Source organism: Monodon monoceros, unplaced genomic scaffold (genome assembly GCF_005190385.1).
Source record: "Monodon monoceros isolate NGI ecotype Baffin Bay Population unplaced genomic scaffold, NGI_Narwhal_1 Super_Scaffold_22, whole genome shotgun sequence".
Taxonomy (NCBI): domain Eukaryota; kingdom Metazoa; phylum Chordata; class Mammalia; order Artiodactyla; family Monodontidae; genus Monodon; species Monodon monoceros.
In genome coordinates, this window is record NW_021703779.1 from 3,389,223 (window position 1) to 3,407,302 (window position 18,080).

Sequence of the window (18,080 nt, forward strand, 5' to 3'; positions counted from 1 at the left end):
GTGGCATTGACTCTTACAGAGAAATCACACTTTTCTGGCCTTGGGTTTTTGTTTGAAAGTCTACAGATTTCATTTGAGTGATGAAATTAAAATGTAAATATAGACATAAATGTATGATATACATCCTTTTCACAGGATGAATGAAAGAATACATTACCATGTAAGTAATTTTCATTTTTTCCTAAAGAAAAGTTGGGCCACGTCCTTGGTAGATGCAGTCCTGTGAGAATGATGGTCTTTTATTTCTGCCTTGTGTTAGAGAATCTTGGTTCTCCATAGAGTGCCTACAATGGAAAACTGTGTGGGCTTTTCTTCTTTTTTTTGTTGTTTTTGTTTGTTTTTTTAAATTTTTGGCTGTGTTGGGTCTTCGTTGCTGTGTGCAGGCTTTCTCTAGTTGTGGTGAGCGGGGGCTACTCTTCATTGTGGTGCACTGGCTTCTCATTGTGGTGGCTTCTCTTGTTGGGGAGCACGGGCTCTAGGTGTGCGGGCTTCAGTAGTTGTGGCACGTGGGCTCAGTAGTTGTGGCTCATGGGCTCTAGGCGCACGGGCTTCAGTAGTTGTGGCACACATGCTTAGTTGCTCCGTGGCATGTGGGATCCTCCCGGGCTAGAGATCGCACCTGTGTCCCCTGCATTGGCAGGCAGATTCTTAACCACTGCACCACCAGGGAAACCCTGGGCTTTCATTCTGTTTTATGTTTTCCTACGATGTGTGTCCTGGTGTTTCTGCAGTCTGTGGATGAACAGCCCTGTTCAAGGGACCTCACTCTGAGTCTGAGCTCTGAACTGGACATGGAGGAGAACATCATCTGTATTTCTGATGTATCTCAGTCCTGGAATAATGGCTCTCTCTTTCTAGTGTCAATTCCCTGCATATTTAAAACTGTACTGAGAGCATGGAGGTCAGTCTAATTATAAGTAACATCCGCCAGCTAAAAGTAATCATTGTAAGAAGAGACTCCTCAACTTGGTTGTTCTGGGACCTGATTAATGTATGAACAAATCTACTTCTACCTCTAGAGAGTGAAGTTCAGTAGGGATCCAGATAGTTCTGATGATCAGCTGGGTTTGGGAATCCCATTGCAGACTTGGCATCCTCATGAAGTCACCAAGGCTTCTGGGAGTTCAGAAACTTCTCAAGATGACACAGTTAACTTGCTTGAGATCTTGGACCAAGAGTCATCTCCTGACTTCTGGTGTCATCACATTGTACAACCACATAATGCCTCCTGTGTAAAATTGTAGTGAATTACACTGATTTTTTGTGAGTTTGTACTGGTAAGAATGTACGAGATGGACCGTTTATGCATGTCACTTTTGACTTATAAGTCTGCTTAAGGCACTTAGCAGTCAGGGAGAAAGCCAGTGATTTTGGTAAAGGTGGGGCTGGTTTTGAGGGATGACATAAAAGAATGTATAAAGAGCTAATATGCCTACTGCTGCCGTCCTTGTTTTTGGCTCCCAGTTTTTAATAGCCACCAAGAGGAACTTTTTATATTTTATCACTGAATCTGACAGTGACTCAAAGGTGATATAGGGTTAAAGCTTACCCCCTCAATGGTTTGGATGAACTGTTGCATGAAAGAGCTGAAGTAGGGGTTTAATGAGAGCAGAGAAAAAAGAAAGAAAATTTGCCTGTAGTCCAAGTTTTAGTTTTTGTTCACTTATTTTAACTTTCTTCATGAAACACTCTGTAGTTAAAAAATATATGTACCTTTCTCTAAAAATGTATAAGTAAAGCTTTATGCTTTATAGGAACATTCAAAGCAATGTGTATATGAGGAACATACACCTCTGTACTGATCCATTATGGAAGTGCCCATGAGGCCAGGCCTTGTTGGGATGTAGGGGTGTCACCATTCAATGTGTGGGGTCCCCCAGTGCATCTGTATCCACCCTCCAAGGAAGAGCACTCGGCCCAGTTTTCATAAATATTTTGTTTGTTGATGGCAATCATAGCGGTGCTGTTGAGCCCTGAAGCCCTATTCCGAAGGGAGGGCATGATTTCCTGCTTGTTCTCTCATCCCAGTGGTGCTGATAGCTCAGATCAGCTCTGGTGCTGAGTTTTGCTGTGAGTTGTGACATTTGTAGCCAGGAGTTTGTTAATGATAATAAAGTACCGGAGTTGGTGCATTTTTTTTACTTTTTCTCCCATGAGTAAGTAGACTGAGCATTATCCTGGCAATAATAATCAGTGCAGACATTATACGCCAGGTCTCTGCTAAGTAAGCCCTTTCCTTACATTTCTCATTAAGTGGGAGGGACATTTTTAGTGTCCTCATCTGAGGCATGAGGAAACTGAGGTTTAAAGAGGTGAAGTGTCTCGCCCAGGGTCCTGCTGTAGAGCTGGAGTGTCACTTGTACTCACCAGCATGCCAGGATGCTCTTGTGAGTGGAACAGAAGGGCGTTTGGGCTGGCCGTTAAGCATCTGGATTTTCGGGTAACATGGGGGAAGCAGTTTAGAGCTAGAATCTGTGTCATCGTGTATCTGGTGACTTTCCAGAGAAGGAGTTCGTTCTCTCTCTGGCTACAGAAAACTGCATACTCTTTAAAGGGTGGAGCCAAACCTTGTCTTCTTCAGTGCTCTGCTTCTACCACCCTTGCTGCACACAGGGATTGGCTGGAAGAATGTATGGATAGATGGATGGAAGGGATTGAAGGCAGGAGGAAGGAACAAGAAGAAATGAAAGGAAATAAGGAAGGAAGTATATTAGTTTGTGATTTGTGGGTGGGTAGATATAAGGAAAGAAGAAAGAAAAGAAAGGAAGGAGGAGAAAAAGTTCCTTGTATATGTATTTGAATTGAAGGAAAGAATTTAGGAGATGGCTAGGAAAGAGTAATAAGTTGGAACCAGAATGAAATAAAAGAGATATGTAGAAGAAATGTAGAAATTTCCAACTTTGCACAAAGCACTGTTACTGATACTTTACTGTTTTTAGCTTTACCCATATATTCTCCCTGCACATAGATCTCACTTAACGTTTATTTATTTTTACGTACCAGAAAGAAAGAAGGGTTTTTTTTTTCTTGCTGTCTGTTTTTTGTGTGTGTAACTTTTGGGGTTACTGTTATTATTATTTAATAGAATGTTATAATCTCACATAGAATGACTCATATTTCTTTTTGAACCAGGATTGATGGAAAGATGTCAAGTGCTCACACCAACTACAAACTGGATGAGGCACAGGCGAGCTCAGGACCATCAAAAAAACCATTTGTACAGGCGAGAAGGAAAGGCGGGACCTGATGCACGTAAGAGGCCCCGGTGCTCTTCAGAACCCACATCCGTCCTTCCGTCTGCCTGCCTTCTTGTCTGTCTTCCTTTCCTCTGTGTATATATTCACATACATACATATGTATCCTCCCTTTCTCATCTATATATGTCTGTGTATCTATACACACATGCATTTTAATAGGTTTATTACTTGTTATGTATATGTAATTTATGTTTAAAAGTTTTTTTTAAAAATTTGGGAATGTTCATGTTCAATAATCAAAATAATTAAAAAGGTATACAATAAGAGGTCTTGGAATCACCATGTTCTTTCATAGCCCATAACTACTTTTAATGGTTTCTTGTGTACTCTTCTAGTGTTTATAAAGACACAAAAATAGCCTTCATGCAAAACCTAATTATGTACATACAGTTTGATCTTGCTGTCTTACTCATATAATAATACTATCCTGTACTTTTGCAAATACATACACAAATACCTCTTTATTCTTTAGTTATAACTGCACAGTATTCCATAATGTGGATGTTGAAAAATTATATATCTGAGATCGTTAGTTTTATTTTGCTTTATTGTTATTACCATCTTTTTGGCCCCTTAACTCCTGTAGCTTCTGTTATTTTTTAGAAAAAGATGTGCTTTTGCAAGTGGATATATGATGGTCTTTTTGCTTGATGCTGTAATGCATTCAGTTTTTCCTTTTACGTTCTCTCGTTTTTACTTCTTTTTTTTCTGGCTGTAGCATGTGGCTTGTGGAATATTAGTTCCCTGACCAGGGATTGAACCTCTGTACCCTGCAGTGCAAGGGCGGAGTCTTAACCACTGGACCACCAGGGAGATCCCTATGGTCTCATTTTAGTTATAGTTTTTAATTTCTTTTCAGTTTTTCTTCATGTACTCAATCCGCCAAGTGGGCAGGTACTACGTTATACACATTTATATAGATTCTGCACGGTATAAGACATACAGGGATATATAAAGTAAATATCAAACATAGAGGCAAAATAAGACAGATGCATATATAACTTTAATGTATACCAGTGCTTCCTAAAGTCAAGGCTGCAGTGAATTAAGTAAAGTTTCCTAAATGGTGGTTAAAATGCACATTGTTGGGCCCTAACCTATTCTAGTGAATTAGAATGATGTAGTTTGGGCCCACAAATCTGTATTTGTAAATGACTTTCCAGGTCATGGTAGGTAAATGATGTATTCTTAGTTTTGCTGTGAACAATGGTAACAAGACTAGCTACCATTAATGAACCTTTTGTGTGTGCAGAATTGGACAAGATGTTCTGCATGCATTACCCATCTAAGCCTAGCCAAAACCTCAGAGTGAATGCAGTGGTGTTTGATAGTGTATATATGGAGGCTTTGGCCCAGGTCGAAGCTGGTTTCCCTGCTCTGGCCTCTCTGAGGCTACAGTGCATAGCAGTGGATAAATCATCCACTTGTCTTGCTTGAGAAAGGATAGAGAGTTTATGGAAGGAGTTTCAGGCCTCAGAATTTTCTCTGAGATGTCCATAGCTTCACAGTCTATGGGAACCTCCAGGAAGAGGCAAGAGCAACACCCTCTTTCACTAAAATCAAATAAGTTATTTTAGCTTTCTTATACTAAAAACTGACCCCTTCTAAGGAACTTTTGTTTACAGCCACGTATACAAGTTATATTGCACTAAAATAAGTTATTTTAAAATCAAATAAATTATTTTAGCTTTCTTATGCTAAAAACTGACCCCTTCTAAGAAACTTTTGTTTACAACCACATATACAAGTTATATTGCACCAAGGTATTCTGGTTCTTGAGTTTGTAGTAAGAACTGTGGAAGAGGAATATGTTTAGAAATGTAGAATCAGTGTATAAAATTTGAAATCTGTTTAATTTTTACACTGAGAGGTTCTGTTTGCCAAAATTTCTGTGTTTTTTGGCAAACTAGCATGTATATTAATTTTAACTCTGTACAATTAGGGTGGAAAATATCAGGTTGTAGAAACACATAATAGAGGTGACATGGAAGATTCAGAAGTCCCAAGCCCTTGGAAAAAGAAAAAAAAATGAAACACTGACTGATCCAACTTTGTGGGCATTCTGCAAAACAGACAGAGGCTTATAGGAACCACACAAATTTACAATCAAGAAAAATCTATGTTCAAAACACTGTGAAATTTCATGGCATTTTTACTTGATACCCCATCCCTTGCCCTTGCCCCATTCCATTACCAATGCAGCACTATCTAGGTCTTGAGGAAATGGTGATCTAGCTCCCTGCCTTGAACTGGAGGGATCACAGCAGACCTTATGTAGAAATTAATGTGTATACCTGTTCAAACTTATTTTGGGATTACCTTAAAATCTGATGCGAGGTGTTCATTTTGTATAACTTGGAACCTGCATGAGAAAAACATCAGTCACTACTCTAAAAGTTACAAGGCTGACTGTAAGCATGGACTTACCTTGGGTGAGAGCTTATGAGTGGAGTCATACAATAGACTCTTTAAGGACCTGAGAAGAAGTTGGGATGAGACTCTGGTAAACTAGGACATCTAAAGCAGTTATATATGAGGAGGAATTTAGAAAGCTATGGGTATGCAAAGGTAAAAGACATAGTCAGAAAAGTCCTCAGAAGAGCTTTAGAGCTTGTGCTGCTCTCTTAGACTCAGAGTATAAGCTAGGTACAGCTAAATGGTAGAGGAATGCATGAAAACAGAGCCAGTCTACAAAGATAGAGAGGTGGTTTACTTTTGTTTTTGCAGCTCCTGGCATTCAACGAAGTCACTATCAAACATTAGCGAAACATTAGATAAAGGAGCCAGACTTCAGTGATCACACATAATTAGAAATAGTCTTTGCAAATATAGTTTGTAAAAACAAATGGACTGTTGTAACTTCCCAAAAAAAAAAAGTACCATGGGGAAGACGGAGTACTTGATTTTAAGAATTACCACATTATAAAAGTTAAATGTTCAGTTTTCAAGAGAAAATCACATGGCATAAAAAAAACCCCAGGAAAACATGGTTCATTCTAGGGAGGAAATTAATTGATAGAAATTATCTGTAAGAATCCCAGATAGCAAACATATTCTACAAAGACTTTATTTATTTTTAACATTTTTATTGGAGTATAATTACTTTACACTGGTGTGTTAGTTTCTACTTTATAACAAAGTGATTCGGTTACACATATACATATGTTCCCCTATCTCTTCTCTATCATGTCTCCCTCCGTCCCACCCTCCCTATCCCACCCCTCTAGGTGGTCACAAAACAACAAGCTGATCTCCCTGTGCTATGCAGCTGCTTCCCACTAGCTAGCTATTTTACGTACGGTAGTGTATATATGTCCATGCCACTCTCTCACTTTGTTACAGCTTACCCTTCCCCCTCCCCATATCCTCAAGTCCATTCTCTAGTAGGTCTGTGCCTTTATTCCCGTCTTACCCCTAGGTTCTTCATGATCTTTTTTTTTTTTTTAGATTGCATTTATATGTGTTAGCATACAGTATTTGTTTTTCTCTTTCTGATTTACTTCACTCTGTATGACAGATTCTAGGTCCATCCACCTCGCTACAAATATCTCAATTTCATTTCATTTTATGGCTAATATTCCATTGTATATATGTGCCACATCTTCTTTATCCATTCATCCAATGATGGACATTTAAGTTGCTTCCATGTCCTGGCTATTGTAAATAGAACTGCAACAGACATTTTGGTATATGACTGTTTTTGAATTATGGTTTTCTCAGGGTATATGCCCAGTAGTGCGATTGCTGGGTTGTATGGTAGTTCTATTTTTAGTTTTTTACGGAACCTCCATACTGTTCTCCATAGTGGCTGTATCAATTTACATACCCACCAACAGTGCACGAGTGTTCTCTTTTCTCCACACCCTCTCCAGCATTTATTGTTTCTAGATTTTTTGATGATGGCCATTCTGACCGGTGTGAGATGATATCTCATTGTAGTTTTGATTTGCATTTCTGTAATGATTAATGATGTTGAACATTCTTTCAAGTGTTTGTTGGTAATATGTATATCTTCTTTGCAGAAATGTCTATTTAGGTGTTCTGCCCAATTTTGGATTGGGTTGTTTGTTTTTTTGTTATTGAGCTGCATGTGCTGCTTGTAAATCTTGGAGATTAATCCTTTGTCAGTTGCTTCATTTGCAGATATTTTCTCCCATTCTGATGGTGGTCTTTTGGTCTTCTTTATTTCCTTCGCTGTGCAAAAGCTTTGAAGTTTCATTAGGTTCCATTTGTTTATTTTTGTTTTTCTTTCCATTTCTCCAGGAGGTGGGTCAAAAATGATCTTGCTGTGATTAATGTCATATAGTGTGCTGCCTATGTTTTGTCTCTAACAGTTTGTTAGTGACTGGCCTTACATTTAGGTCTTCAATCCATTTTGAGTTTATTTTTGTGTATGGTGTTAGGGAGTGTTCTAATTTAATACTTTTACATGTACCTGTCCAGTTTTCCCAGCACCCCTTATTGAAGAGGCTGCCGTTTCTCCACTGTATATTCTTGGCTTCTTTATCAAAGATAAGGTGACCATATGTGAGTGGTTCTATCTCTGGGCTTTCTATCCTGTTCCATTGATCTATATTTCTGTTTTTGTGCCAGTACCATACTGTTTTGATTACTGTAGCTTTGTAGTAGTCTGAAGTCAGGGAGCCTGATTTCTACAGCCCTGTTTTTTGTTCTCAAGATAGCTTTGGCTATGCGGGGACTTTTGTGTTTACATACAAATTGTGAAATTTTTGGTTCTAGTTGTGAAAAATGCCAGTGGTAGTTTGATAGGGATTGCATTGAATCTGTAGATTGCTTTGGGTAGTAGAGTCATTTTCACAATGTTGATTCTTCCAATCCAAGAACATGGTATATCTCTCCATCTATTTGTATCACTTTTAATTTCTTTCATCAGTGTCTTACAATTTTCTGCATACAGGCCTTTTGTCTCCTTAGGTAGGTTTATTCCTAGATATTTTATTCTTTTTGTTGCAGTGGTAAATAGAAGTGTTTTCTTAATTTCACTTTTGGATTTTTCATCATTAGTGTATAGGAATGCCAGGTATTTCTGTGCATTAATATGGTATCCTGCTACTTTACCAAATTCAATGATTAGCTTTAATAGTTTTCTGGTAGCATGTTTAGTATTCTGTATGTAGAATATCATGTCATCTGCAAGCAGTGACAGCTTTACTTCTATTCCATTTGGATTCCTTTTATTTCTTTTTCTTCTCTGATTGCTGTGGCTAAAACTTCCAAAACTATGTTGAATAAGAGTAGTGAGAGTGGGCAACCATGTCTTGTTCCTGATCTTATTGGAAATGGTTTCAGTTTTTCACCATTGAGGATGATGTTGGCTGTGGGTTTGTCATATATGGCCTTTATTATTTTGAGGAAAGTTCCCTCTGTGCCTACTTTCTGCAGGGTTTTTATCTAAATGGGTGTTGAATTTTGTTGAAAGCTTTCTCTGCATCTATTGAGATGATCATATGGTTTTCCTCCTTCAATTTGTTAATATGGTGTATCACGTTGATTGATTTGCATATACTGAAGAATCCTTGTATTACTGGAATAAAGCCCACTTGATCGTGGTGTATGATCCTTTTAATGTGCTGTTGGATTCTGTTTGCTAGTATTTTGTTGAGGATTTTTGCACCTATGTTCATCAGTGAAATTGGCCTGTACTTTTCTTTCTTTGTGACATCTTTGTCTGGTTTTGGTATCAGTGTGATGGTGGCCTCGTAGGATGAGTTTTGGAGTGTTCCTCCCTCTGTTATATTTTGGAAGAGTTTGAGATGGATAAGTGTTAACTCTTCTCTAAATATTTGACACTATTCTTCTGTGAAGCCATCTGGTCCCGGGCTTTTTTTTGTTGGAAGATTCTATCAACTGTGATTTTTAATCACAGTTTCAATTTCAGTGCTTGTGATTGGTGTGTTCATATTTTCTATTTCTTCCAGGTTCAGTCTTGGCAGGTTGTGCATTTCTAAGAATTTGTCCATTTCTTCCAGGTTGTCCATTTTATTGGCATAGAGTTGCTTGTAGTAATCTCTCATGATCCTTTGTATTTCTGCAGTGTCAGTTGTTACTTCTTCTTTTTCATTTCTAATTCTATTGATTTGAGTCTTCTCCCTTTTTTTCTTGATGAGTGCAGCTAATGGTTTTTCAATTTTTGTTATGTTCTCAAAGAACAAACTTTTAGTTTAATTAATCTTTGCTATCGTTTCCTTCATTTCTTTTTCATTTATTTCTGATCTGGTCTTTATGATTTCTTTCCTTCTGCTAACTTTGGGGTTTTTTTGTTCTTCTTTCTCTAATTACTTTAAGTGCAAGGATGGGTTGTTTATCTGAGATGTTTCCTGTTTCTTAAGGTAGGATGTATTGCTATAAACTTCCCTCTTAGAACTGCTTTTGCTTCATCCCATAGGTTTTGGGTCATCTTGTCTCCATTGTCATTTGATTCTAGGTATATTTTGATATCCTCTATGATTTCTTCAGTGATCAGTTCATTATCAAGTAGTGTATTGTTTTGCCTCCATGTGTTTAAATTTTTTACAGATCTTTTCCTGTAATTGATATCTAGTCTCATAGCGTTGTGGTCGGAAAAGATACTTGGTATGATTTCAGTTTTCTTAAATTTACCAAGGCTTTATTTGTGACCCAAAATATGATTTATCGTGGAGAACGTTCCATGAACACTTGAGAAAAATGTGTATTCTGTTGTTTTTGGATGGAATGTCCTATAAATATCAATTAAGTCCATCTTGTTTAATGTATCATTTAAAGCTTGTGTTTTCTTATTTATTTTCATTTTGGATGATCTGTCCATTGGTGAAAGTGGGGTGTTAATAGTCCACTACTATGATTGTGTTACTGTCGATTTCCCCTTTTATGGCTGTTAGTATTTGCCTTATGTATTGAGGTGCTCCTGTGTTGGGTGCATAAATATTTACAATTGTTGTGTCTTCTTCTTGGATCGATCCCTTGATCATTATGTAGTGTCCTTCTTTGTCTCTTCTAATAGTCTTTATTTTAAAGTCTATTTTGTCTGATATGAGAATTGCTACTCCAGCTTTGTTTTGAGTTCCATTTGCATGGAATATCTTTTTCTATCCCCTCACTTTCAGTCTGTTTGTGTCTGTAGGTTGAAGTGGGTCTCTTGTAGACAGTATATATATGGGTCTTGTTTTTGTATCCATTCAGCCAGTCTGTGTCTTTTGGTGGGAGCATTTAATCCATTTACATTTAAGGTAGTTATCGATATGTATGTTCCTATTCCCATTTTGTTAATTGTTTTGGGTTTGTTATGGTAGGTGTTGTTCTTCTCTTGTGTTTCTTGCCTAGAGAAGTTCCTTTGGCATTTGTTGTAAAACTGGTTTGGTCATGCAGAACTCTCTCAGCTTTTCCTTGTCTGTAAAGGTTTTAATTTCTCCATCAAATATGAATGAAATCCTTGCTGGGTAGAGCAATCTTGGTTGTAGGTTTTTCTCCTTCATCACTTTAAATATGTCCTGCCACTTCCTTCTGGTTTGCAGAGTTTCTGCTGTAAGATCAGCTGTTAACCTTATGGGGATTCCCTTGTATGTTATTTGTTGTTTTTCCCTTGCTGCTTTTTGTTTGTTTTGTGAGTTTTTCGTTTTGTTTTTTTTGTGGTACGCAGGCCTCTCACTGTTGTGGCCACTCCCGTTGCGGAGCACAAGCTCCGGACGCGCAGGCCCAGTGTCCATGGCTCACAGGCCCAGCCGCTCTGCGGCATCTTCGCTGCTTTTAATATGTTTTCTTTGTATTTAATTTTTGAAAGTTTTATTAATATGTGTCTTCGCATGTTTCTCCATGGATTTATCCTGTATGGGACTCTCTGTGCTTCCTGGACTTGATTAACTATTTCCTTTCCCATATTAGGGAAGTTTTCAACTATAATCTCTTCAAATATTTTCTCAGTCCCTTTCTTTTTCTCTTCTTCTTCTGGGACCCCTATGATTTGAATGTTGGTGCGTTTAATGTTGTCCAAGAGGTCTCTGAGACTCTCCTCAGTTCTTTTCACTCTTTTTTCTTTATTCTGCTGTGCAGTAGTTATTTCAACTATTTTATCTTCCAGGTCAATTATCCGTTCTTCTGACTCTGTTATTCTGCCATTGATCCCATCTAGAGTATTTTTCATTTCATTTATTGTGTTGTTCATCATTGTTTGTTTCATCTTTAGTTCTTCTAGGTCCTTGTTAAACGTTTCTTGCATTTTGTCTATTCTGTTTCCAAGATTTTGGATCATTTTTACTATCATTATTCTGAATTCTTTTTCAGGTAGACTGCCTATTTCCTCTTTATTTGTTAGGTCTGGTGGGTTTTTATCTTGCTCCTTCATGTTTTTCTGTCTTCTCATTTTGCTTATCTTACTGTGTTTGGGGTCTCCTTTTTGCAGGCTGTAGGTTCGTAGTTCCTGTTGTTTTGGTGTCTGTCTCCAGTGGCTAAGGTTGGTTCAGTGGGCTGTGTAGGCTTGCCAGTGGAGGCGACTAGTGCCTGTGTTCTGGTGGATGAGGCTGGATCTTGTCTCTCTGGTTGGCACATCTACATCTGGTGGTGTGTTTTGGCATGTCTGTGGCCTTATTATGATTTTAGGCAGCCTCTCTGCTAATGGGTGGGGTTGGTTTCTTGTCTTGCTAGTTGCTTGGCATAGGGTGTCCAGCACTGTAGCTTGCTGGTCGTTGAGTGAAGCTGGGTGCTGGTGTTGAGATGGAGATCTGTGGGAGATTTTTGCCGTTTGATATCACAGGGAGCTGGTAGGTCACTTGTGGCCCAGTGTCCTGAAGTTGGCTGTCCCACCTCAGAGACACAGTACTGACTCCTGCCTGCAGCACCAAGAGCATTTCATTCACATGGCTCAGAATAAAAGGCAGAAAAAATAGAAAGAATGAAAGAAAGAAAGAGGATAAAATAAAATAAAGTAAGATCAAGCAAAATAAAGTTAGTAAAATAAAAAATAATTATTAAGAAAAAAATTTTTTAAAAAGTAAAAATACAAACAAATAAAACAGACGGATAGAACACTAGGACAAATGGTGAAAGCAAAGCTATACGGACAAAATCTCACACAGAAGCATACACATACACACTCACAAAAAGAGAAAAAGGGAAAACAATAATATATATTAGTCCCAAAGTCCACCTCCTCAATTTGGGCTGATTTGTTGTCTATTCATGTATTCCACAGATGCAGGGTATATCAAGTTGATTGTGGAGCTTTAATCCGCTGCTCCTGAGGCTGCTGGGAGAGATTTCCCTTTCTCTTCTTTGTTTGCACAGCTCCTGGGGTTCTGCTTTGGATTTGGCCCCGCCTCTGCATGTAGGTTGCCTGAGGGCATCTGTTTTTCGCTCAGACAGGACGGGGTTAAAGGAGCCGCTGATTCGGGGGCTCTGGCGCACTCAGGCCAGGAGAAGGGAGGGGCACGGATGCGGGGTGAGCCTGCGGCGGCAGAGGCCAGTGTGACGTTGCACCAGCCTGAGGCATGCTGTGCGTTCTCCCGGGGGAGTTGTCCCTGGATCCCGGGACCCTGGCAGTGGTGGGCTGTACAGGCTCCCTGGAAGGGGTGTGTGGATAGTGACCTGTACTCGCACACAGGCTTCTTGGTTGGCTTCCTAGTGTGTGGAAACCTCTCCTCCTTCATTGCTCCCTACCACTGGTGCAGTTCCCGTCCCTATTCTTTTGTCCCTGTTTTTTCTTTTGCCCTACCCAGGTATGCGGGGAGTTTCTTGCCTGTTGGGAGGTCTGAGGTCTTCTGCCAGCGTTCAGTGGGTGTTCTGTAGGAGTCGTTGCACGTGTAGATGTATTTCTGATGTATCTGTGGGAATGATGGTGATCTCTTTGTCTTACTCTTCCGCCATCTTCCTCAACTCCCTCTACAAAGAGTTTAAAACACACGTGTAAGATATCATCAAAAAGCGTAATAAAAAATGTGGGCAAAATACTACAGTAAGTCTAGAAAACAGTGTGAACAAAATGAGAATACTGACAAAGGAAAATGCTGTATGCTAATGATGAACAACCGGTAAAGAAAACATAAATAAAAGAAGGTTATTCCATGCTCATGGATTTGAAGACTTAACATTATTCAAAGGATTATACTATCCATGGTAATCAGTAGTTTTAGTGCAATCCCTGTCAAAGCCCCAATAGTGTTTTCTTTTTCAGAAATAGAAAATCCGTCCTCAACTTCATATGGAATTTCAAGAGATCCCCTAGGTAGCCAAAACATTTTGCAAAAGAAAGACCAAGGTGAAAGGACTCATACTTCCTGATTTCAAAACTTAGCACAAAGCCACAATAAGTAAAACTGTGTGCTACTGGCATAAGGACAAACATATGGACCAATGGAATAGAATACAGAGCCCATATATAAGCTCTCATATATATGGTCAATTGATTTTCCACGAAGGAGTCAAGACTGTTATTCATTACTGGAAAGGACACTCTGTTCAACAAATGGTGTTTGGAAAACTGGATATTCACATGCAGGGGAATGAAGCTGGATCCTTACTTTACACTATAAAAAGGTTAACTCAGAATTGATGAAGGATGTAAATGCAGGAGCTAAGATTACAAAACTCTTTGAGGAAAACACAGAGGAAAATCTTCAGAGCATTGGATTTGGTAGTCTTTTCTTGGATATAACACAAGACAGCACAGAGAATAAAAGAAAAAATAGAAACTTTGTAATTCAAATAAAGTGTTATGCATTAAGTGATGCCAGCAGTTAAAAGGTATCCACAAAAATCAGAGAAAATATTTGCAAATCATATATTTTTTAAGTAGCATGCAGAACAAGAACAAAAAAACTCTTAAACCTAACAAAAGAAAGGCAAACAATTCAATTGAAAGGGGGTAAAACCTAAACAGATATTTCTCGAAAGAAGATGGACAAATGGCTAGTAAGCATATGAAAAAATGCTCAGCATCATTAATCATTGAGGAAATGCAAAGCCAAGAACAGTGAAATAATATTTCCCACACAATAAGCTGGTATAATTTAAAAACTGCAAATAACAAGCGTTGGTGAGGATATGGAGAAATCGAACCCTTGTGTGTTGCTGTTGATTATAAGACATGCAGCCATTCTGGAAAGCAGTTTGAGAATACTTCAAAAAGTACAACTTACTGTATGATCCAGCAGCTCCACTGCCAAATTTATCTATATGTAAAAGAGTTTAAAACAGGTATTCATATGAATTCATACATATTCATAGCAGCATTATTTTTCAGTAGAAAAGAGATAGAAATAGCTTGTGCCTATCAGCCGATGAATGCATATATATTCAATTATATATAGAATGGAATATTATTCAGCCATAAAAAGGAATGAAGTAGTTGACATGCTATGTGTTTGAATCTGAGAAATGTTATTATAAATGAAAGGAGCCAGACATAAGTTGTATGATTTTGTATGATTTTTTTATATGAAATATTCACAATAAGTAAATCGTTAGAGGAAAAAAAGTGATTGTCATTTGCTTAAGGTCAGGGAACCAGTGATACTGCCTGTTCAAAGGGTTACAAGTTTCCTCTTGGGGCGGAAATGTTTTGGAACTAGATAAGAAGCAGTGGTTGTACAACATGGTGATTGCATTAACTGCCACAGAATGGTTCAGTTTGAAAGCATTGTGTTAGGTGCATTTGAGCTCTCTAAAACATATATGAGCACAGTATGGGAATTGTTTTCAAATTCTCTGTGGTTTATCTATGAAGATCTCAAGGGATGTTAGCATTTTTTTCTTACTAACATTACTGTTTTTCTTTAGGAAACAAAGATTTTAAAAGCTAGTTAAAATGGTACCACAATTATTTGCCATTTTAGTCACAATCCATCAGAATCACTCAATCACTGGTTTAAATTATAAAAAATTTTATTAAAGGTGCAAGTAGTGAGAAAATTTTCTTTTAAATCTAACAAGAATGGAGAGTGGGGTGGGCCAACTGCCCAGTGAGAGTTGGAGACCTATAATTGGAGTGAAATGACTGCTTTAAAGAGAAGGGAAGCATTACATCTCTCTTCAAATAGTTTGTCTTATTCTGTTACAGAGCCTGGTGAACCTTACCAATGGTTTCAAGAATTTCTCCTTTATTACTGACTCTCTGCAGGATTTTTCTCAGAATTTGGGCTCACTTGTAGATTCTCATTTGCCTCAACAGTTCTGTGATGCTTCATCTCAAACGGATATCATTGGAGAGGTATGCTTGCTTAAGGGACAAGAAACAAGTGTGCTGAGAGAGAAGGGCTTCTTTTGTGTTGCCATCAGCAGTTTTGTTTAATTTTCCATTTTCACAAATATTTAATGTTTTATGCAGTTAGGTTGAAAGACAGCATATTGTTTGATTCCCTCTTGTGAAGGTTCAGTGGTATGGGATGCAGTTAAATTGTTAGCTACCTTTGTCCTTGTGACTTGGATTTTTTAAAAGAACTCTTTGCAGAGTTGAGATAAAACACTTTTTCAACAAAACATGACTTTCTAATGCACAGATTGGCAAGCTTTTTCTGTAAAAGGATCAGACAGTGAATGTATTAGGCTTTTCAGGGATATGGTGTCTGTCAGCTATTCAGCTCTGCCATCTAGTACACAAGGACCCATAGGTTCTAGAAGAACAAATTGGTGTGGCTATGTTCCCATAAAACTTTACTTATAAAAATAGGTGGCAGAATGGATTTTCCCCCTGGTTGCCTGAGGATTGACTTTACAACACTAGGTTACTAAAGTCTTTGTAGCTGAGGCACTCTTGGCTTCTACTTTGATACTGTTTGTCATTGTTCTAAAAAAAGGTTAGGAAATTTACCTGAATTAAAATTAATTTTGTTTGAGACTTGGTAGAATTTCAAAATGCACTTTTGATAATGTGTGAATCTTTGAGTTAGGCGAGGGTTGGGAATCAGTATTTGAAACTGGACTGTGAATATTTAAAAGCAGTACTTTTGTAATGTCATTGAGTGACATTTGCTGTTAAGTTTTTACCAAATAGAAAGCCACTTGGACTGCTTTTTCCTAGGACTTATTAAACAGAGATGTGTAAGTGGAAAGGTGAAGACAGAAAAAGATGAGAGAATAAAGAAAATAGATTGACATAAAACTCAGATCTTGAAATAATTAGCTACTGCAGGTGGAAGATGGTGGAAGAGTAACACGTGGAGATCACCTTCCTCCCCACAGATACATAAGAAATACATCTACACGTGGAACAACTCCTACAGAACACCTACTGAACGCTGGCAGAAGACCTCAGACCTCCCAAAAGGCAAGAAACTCCCTGCGTACCTGAGTAGGGCAAAAGAAAAAAGAATAAACAGAGACAAAAGAATAGGGGTGGGACCTGCACCAGTGGAAGGGAGCTGTGAAGGAGGAAAAGTTTCTACACACTAGAAGGCGCTTCGCGGGCGGAGACTGCAGGTGGTGGAGGGGGGAACTTTGGAGCCACGGAGGAGAGCACAGAAACGGGTGTGGAGGGCAAACCCTTGAGATTCCTGCACAGAGGATCAGTGCCAACTGGCACTCACCAGCCCAAGAGGCTTGTCTGCTCACCTGCCGGGGCAGGCGGGGCTGGGAGCTGAGACTCAGGCTTCGGTCGGAGTGCAAGGAGAGGACTGGGGTTGGCAGCGTGAACACAGCCTGCAGGGGGTTAATGCACCACGGCTAGCTGGGAGGGAGTCCGGAGAAAAGTCTGGACCTGCTTGAGAGTCAAGAGACTTTTTCTTCCCTCTTTGTTTCCTGGTGAACAAGGAGAGGGGATTACGAGTGCTGCTTAAAGGACCTCCAGAGACAGGCGTGAGCTGCGGCTAACAGCGCGGACCCCAGAGATGGGCATGAGACGCTAAGGCCACTGTTGCCGCCACCAAGAAGCCTGTGTGCAAGCACAGGTCACTCTCCACACCTCCCCTCCCGGGAGCCTGTGCAGCCTGCCACTGCCAGGTTACCGTGATCCAGGGACAACTTCCCAGTGAGAACACACGGCGAGCCTCAGGCTGCTGCAACGTCACGCCGGCCTCTGCCACATGGGCTCGCCCCACATCCAGACCCCGCCCTCCCCGCAGCCTGAGTGAGCCAGAGCCCCCAAATCATCCCAAATTGAGGAGGTAGATTTTGAGAACTTTAATATATTAAAAGATATATTATTTTTTCCCCTTTTCCTTTTTTTGTGAGTGTCTATGTGTATGCTTCTGTGTGAGATTTTGTCTGTATAGCTTTGGTTTCACCATTTGTCCTAGGACTCTGCCCGTCCGGTTATTTTTTTACTTAAAAATTTTTTTTTTCTTAATAATTATTTTTTATTTTAATAATTCTATTTTGTTTTATCTTTATTTTATTTTATCCTCTTTCTTTCATTCTTTCCTTCCTTCCTTCCTTCCTTCCTTCCTTCCTACCTCCCTCCGTCCCTCGCTCCCTTCCTCCCTCCCTCCCTCCCTTCCTCCCTTCCTTCCTTCCTGCCTTCCTTCCTTCCTTCCTTCCTTCTTTCTTGCTTTCTTTTTCTCCACACTGGTCCAAAAGACATGTCCCAGCTCCACGTAATATCACATGGTGAAAACCTCCCAGAGATCTCCATCTCACCACCAACACCCAGCTGAATTCAACACCAGCAAGCTACAGTGCTGGACACCTTATGCCAAAAAACTAGAAGACAGTAACACAACCCCACCCATTAGCAGAGACGCTGCCAAAAAACTTAATAAGGTCAGAGACACGCCAAAACAAACCACCAGATATGGACCTGCCCACCAGAAAGAAAAGATCTAGCTGCATCCACCAGAACACAGGCACTAGTCCCTTTCACCAGGAAGCCTACACAACCCACTGAACCAACCTTAACCA

At 39.3% G+C, this 18,080-nt stretch overlaps 1 protein-coding gene across 1 annotated transcript in view; it reads left to right on the forward strand.

Annotated features, from left to right (window-relative positions):
• Window positions 1-18,080, forward strand: part of LOC114906402 (protein WWC3-like) — a 145,031-nt gene that overhangs the window by 62,137 nt on the left and 64,814 nt on the right. The window contains 3 exon segments of the mRNA XM_029241197.1: window positions 3,133-3,185; window positions 3,188-3,252; window positions 15,307-15,456. Of these exon segments, the coding sequence (XP_029097030.1) occupies window positions 3,133-3,185; window positions 3,188-3,252; window positions 15,307-15,456 (268 nt within the window).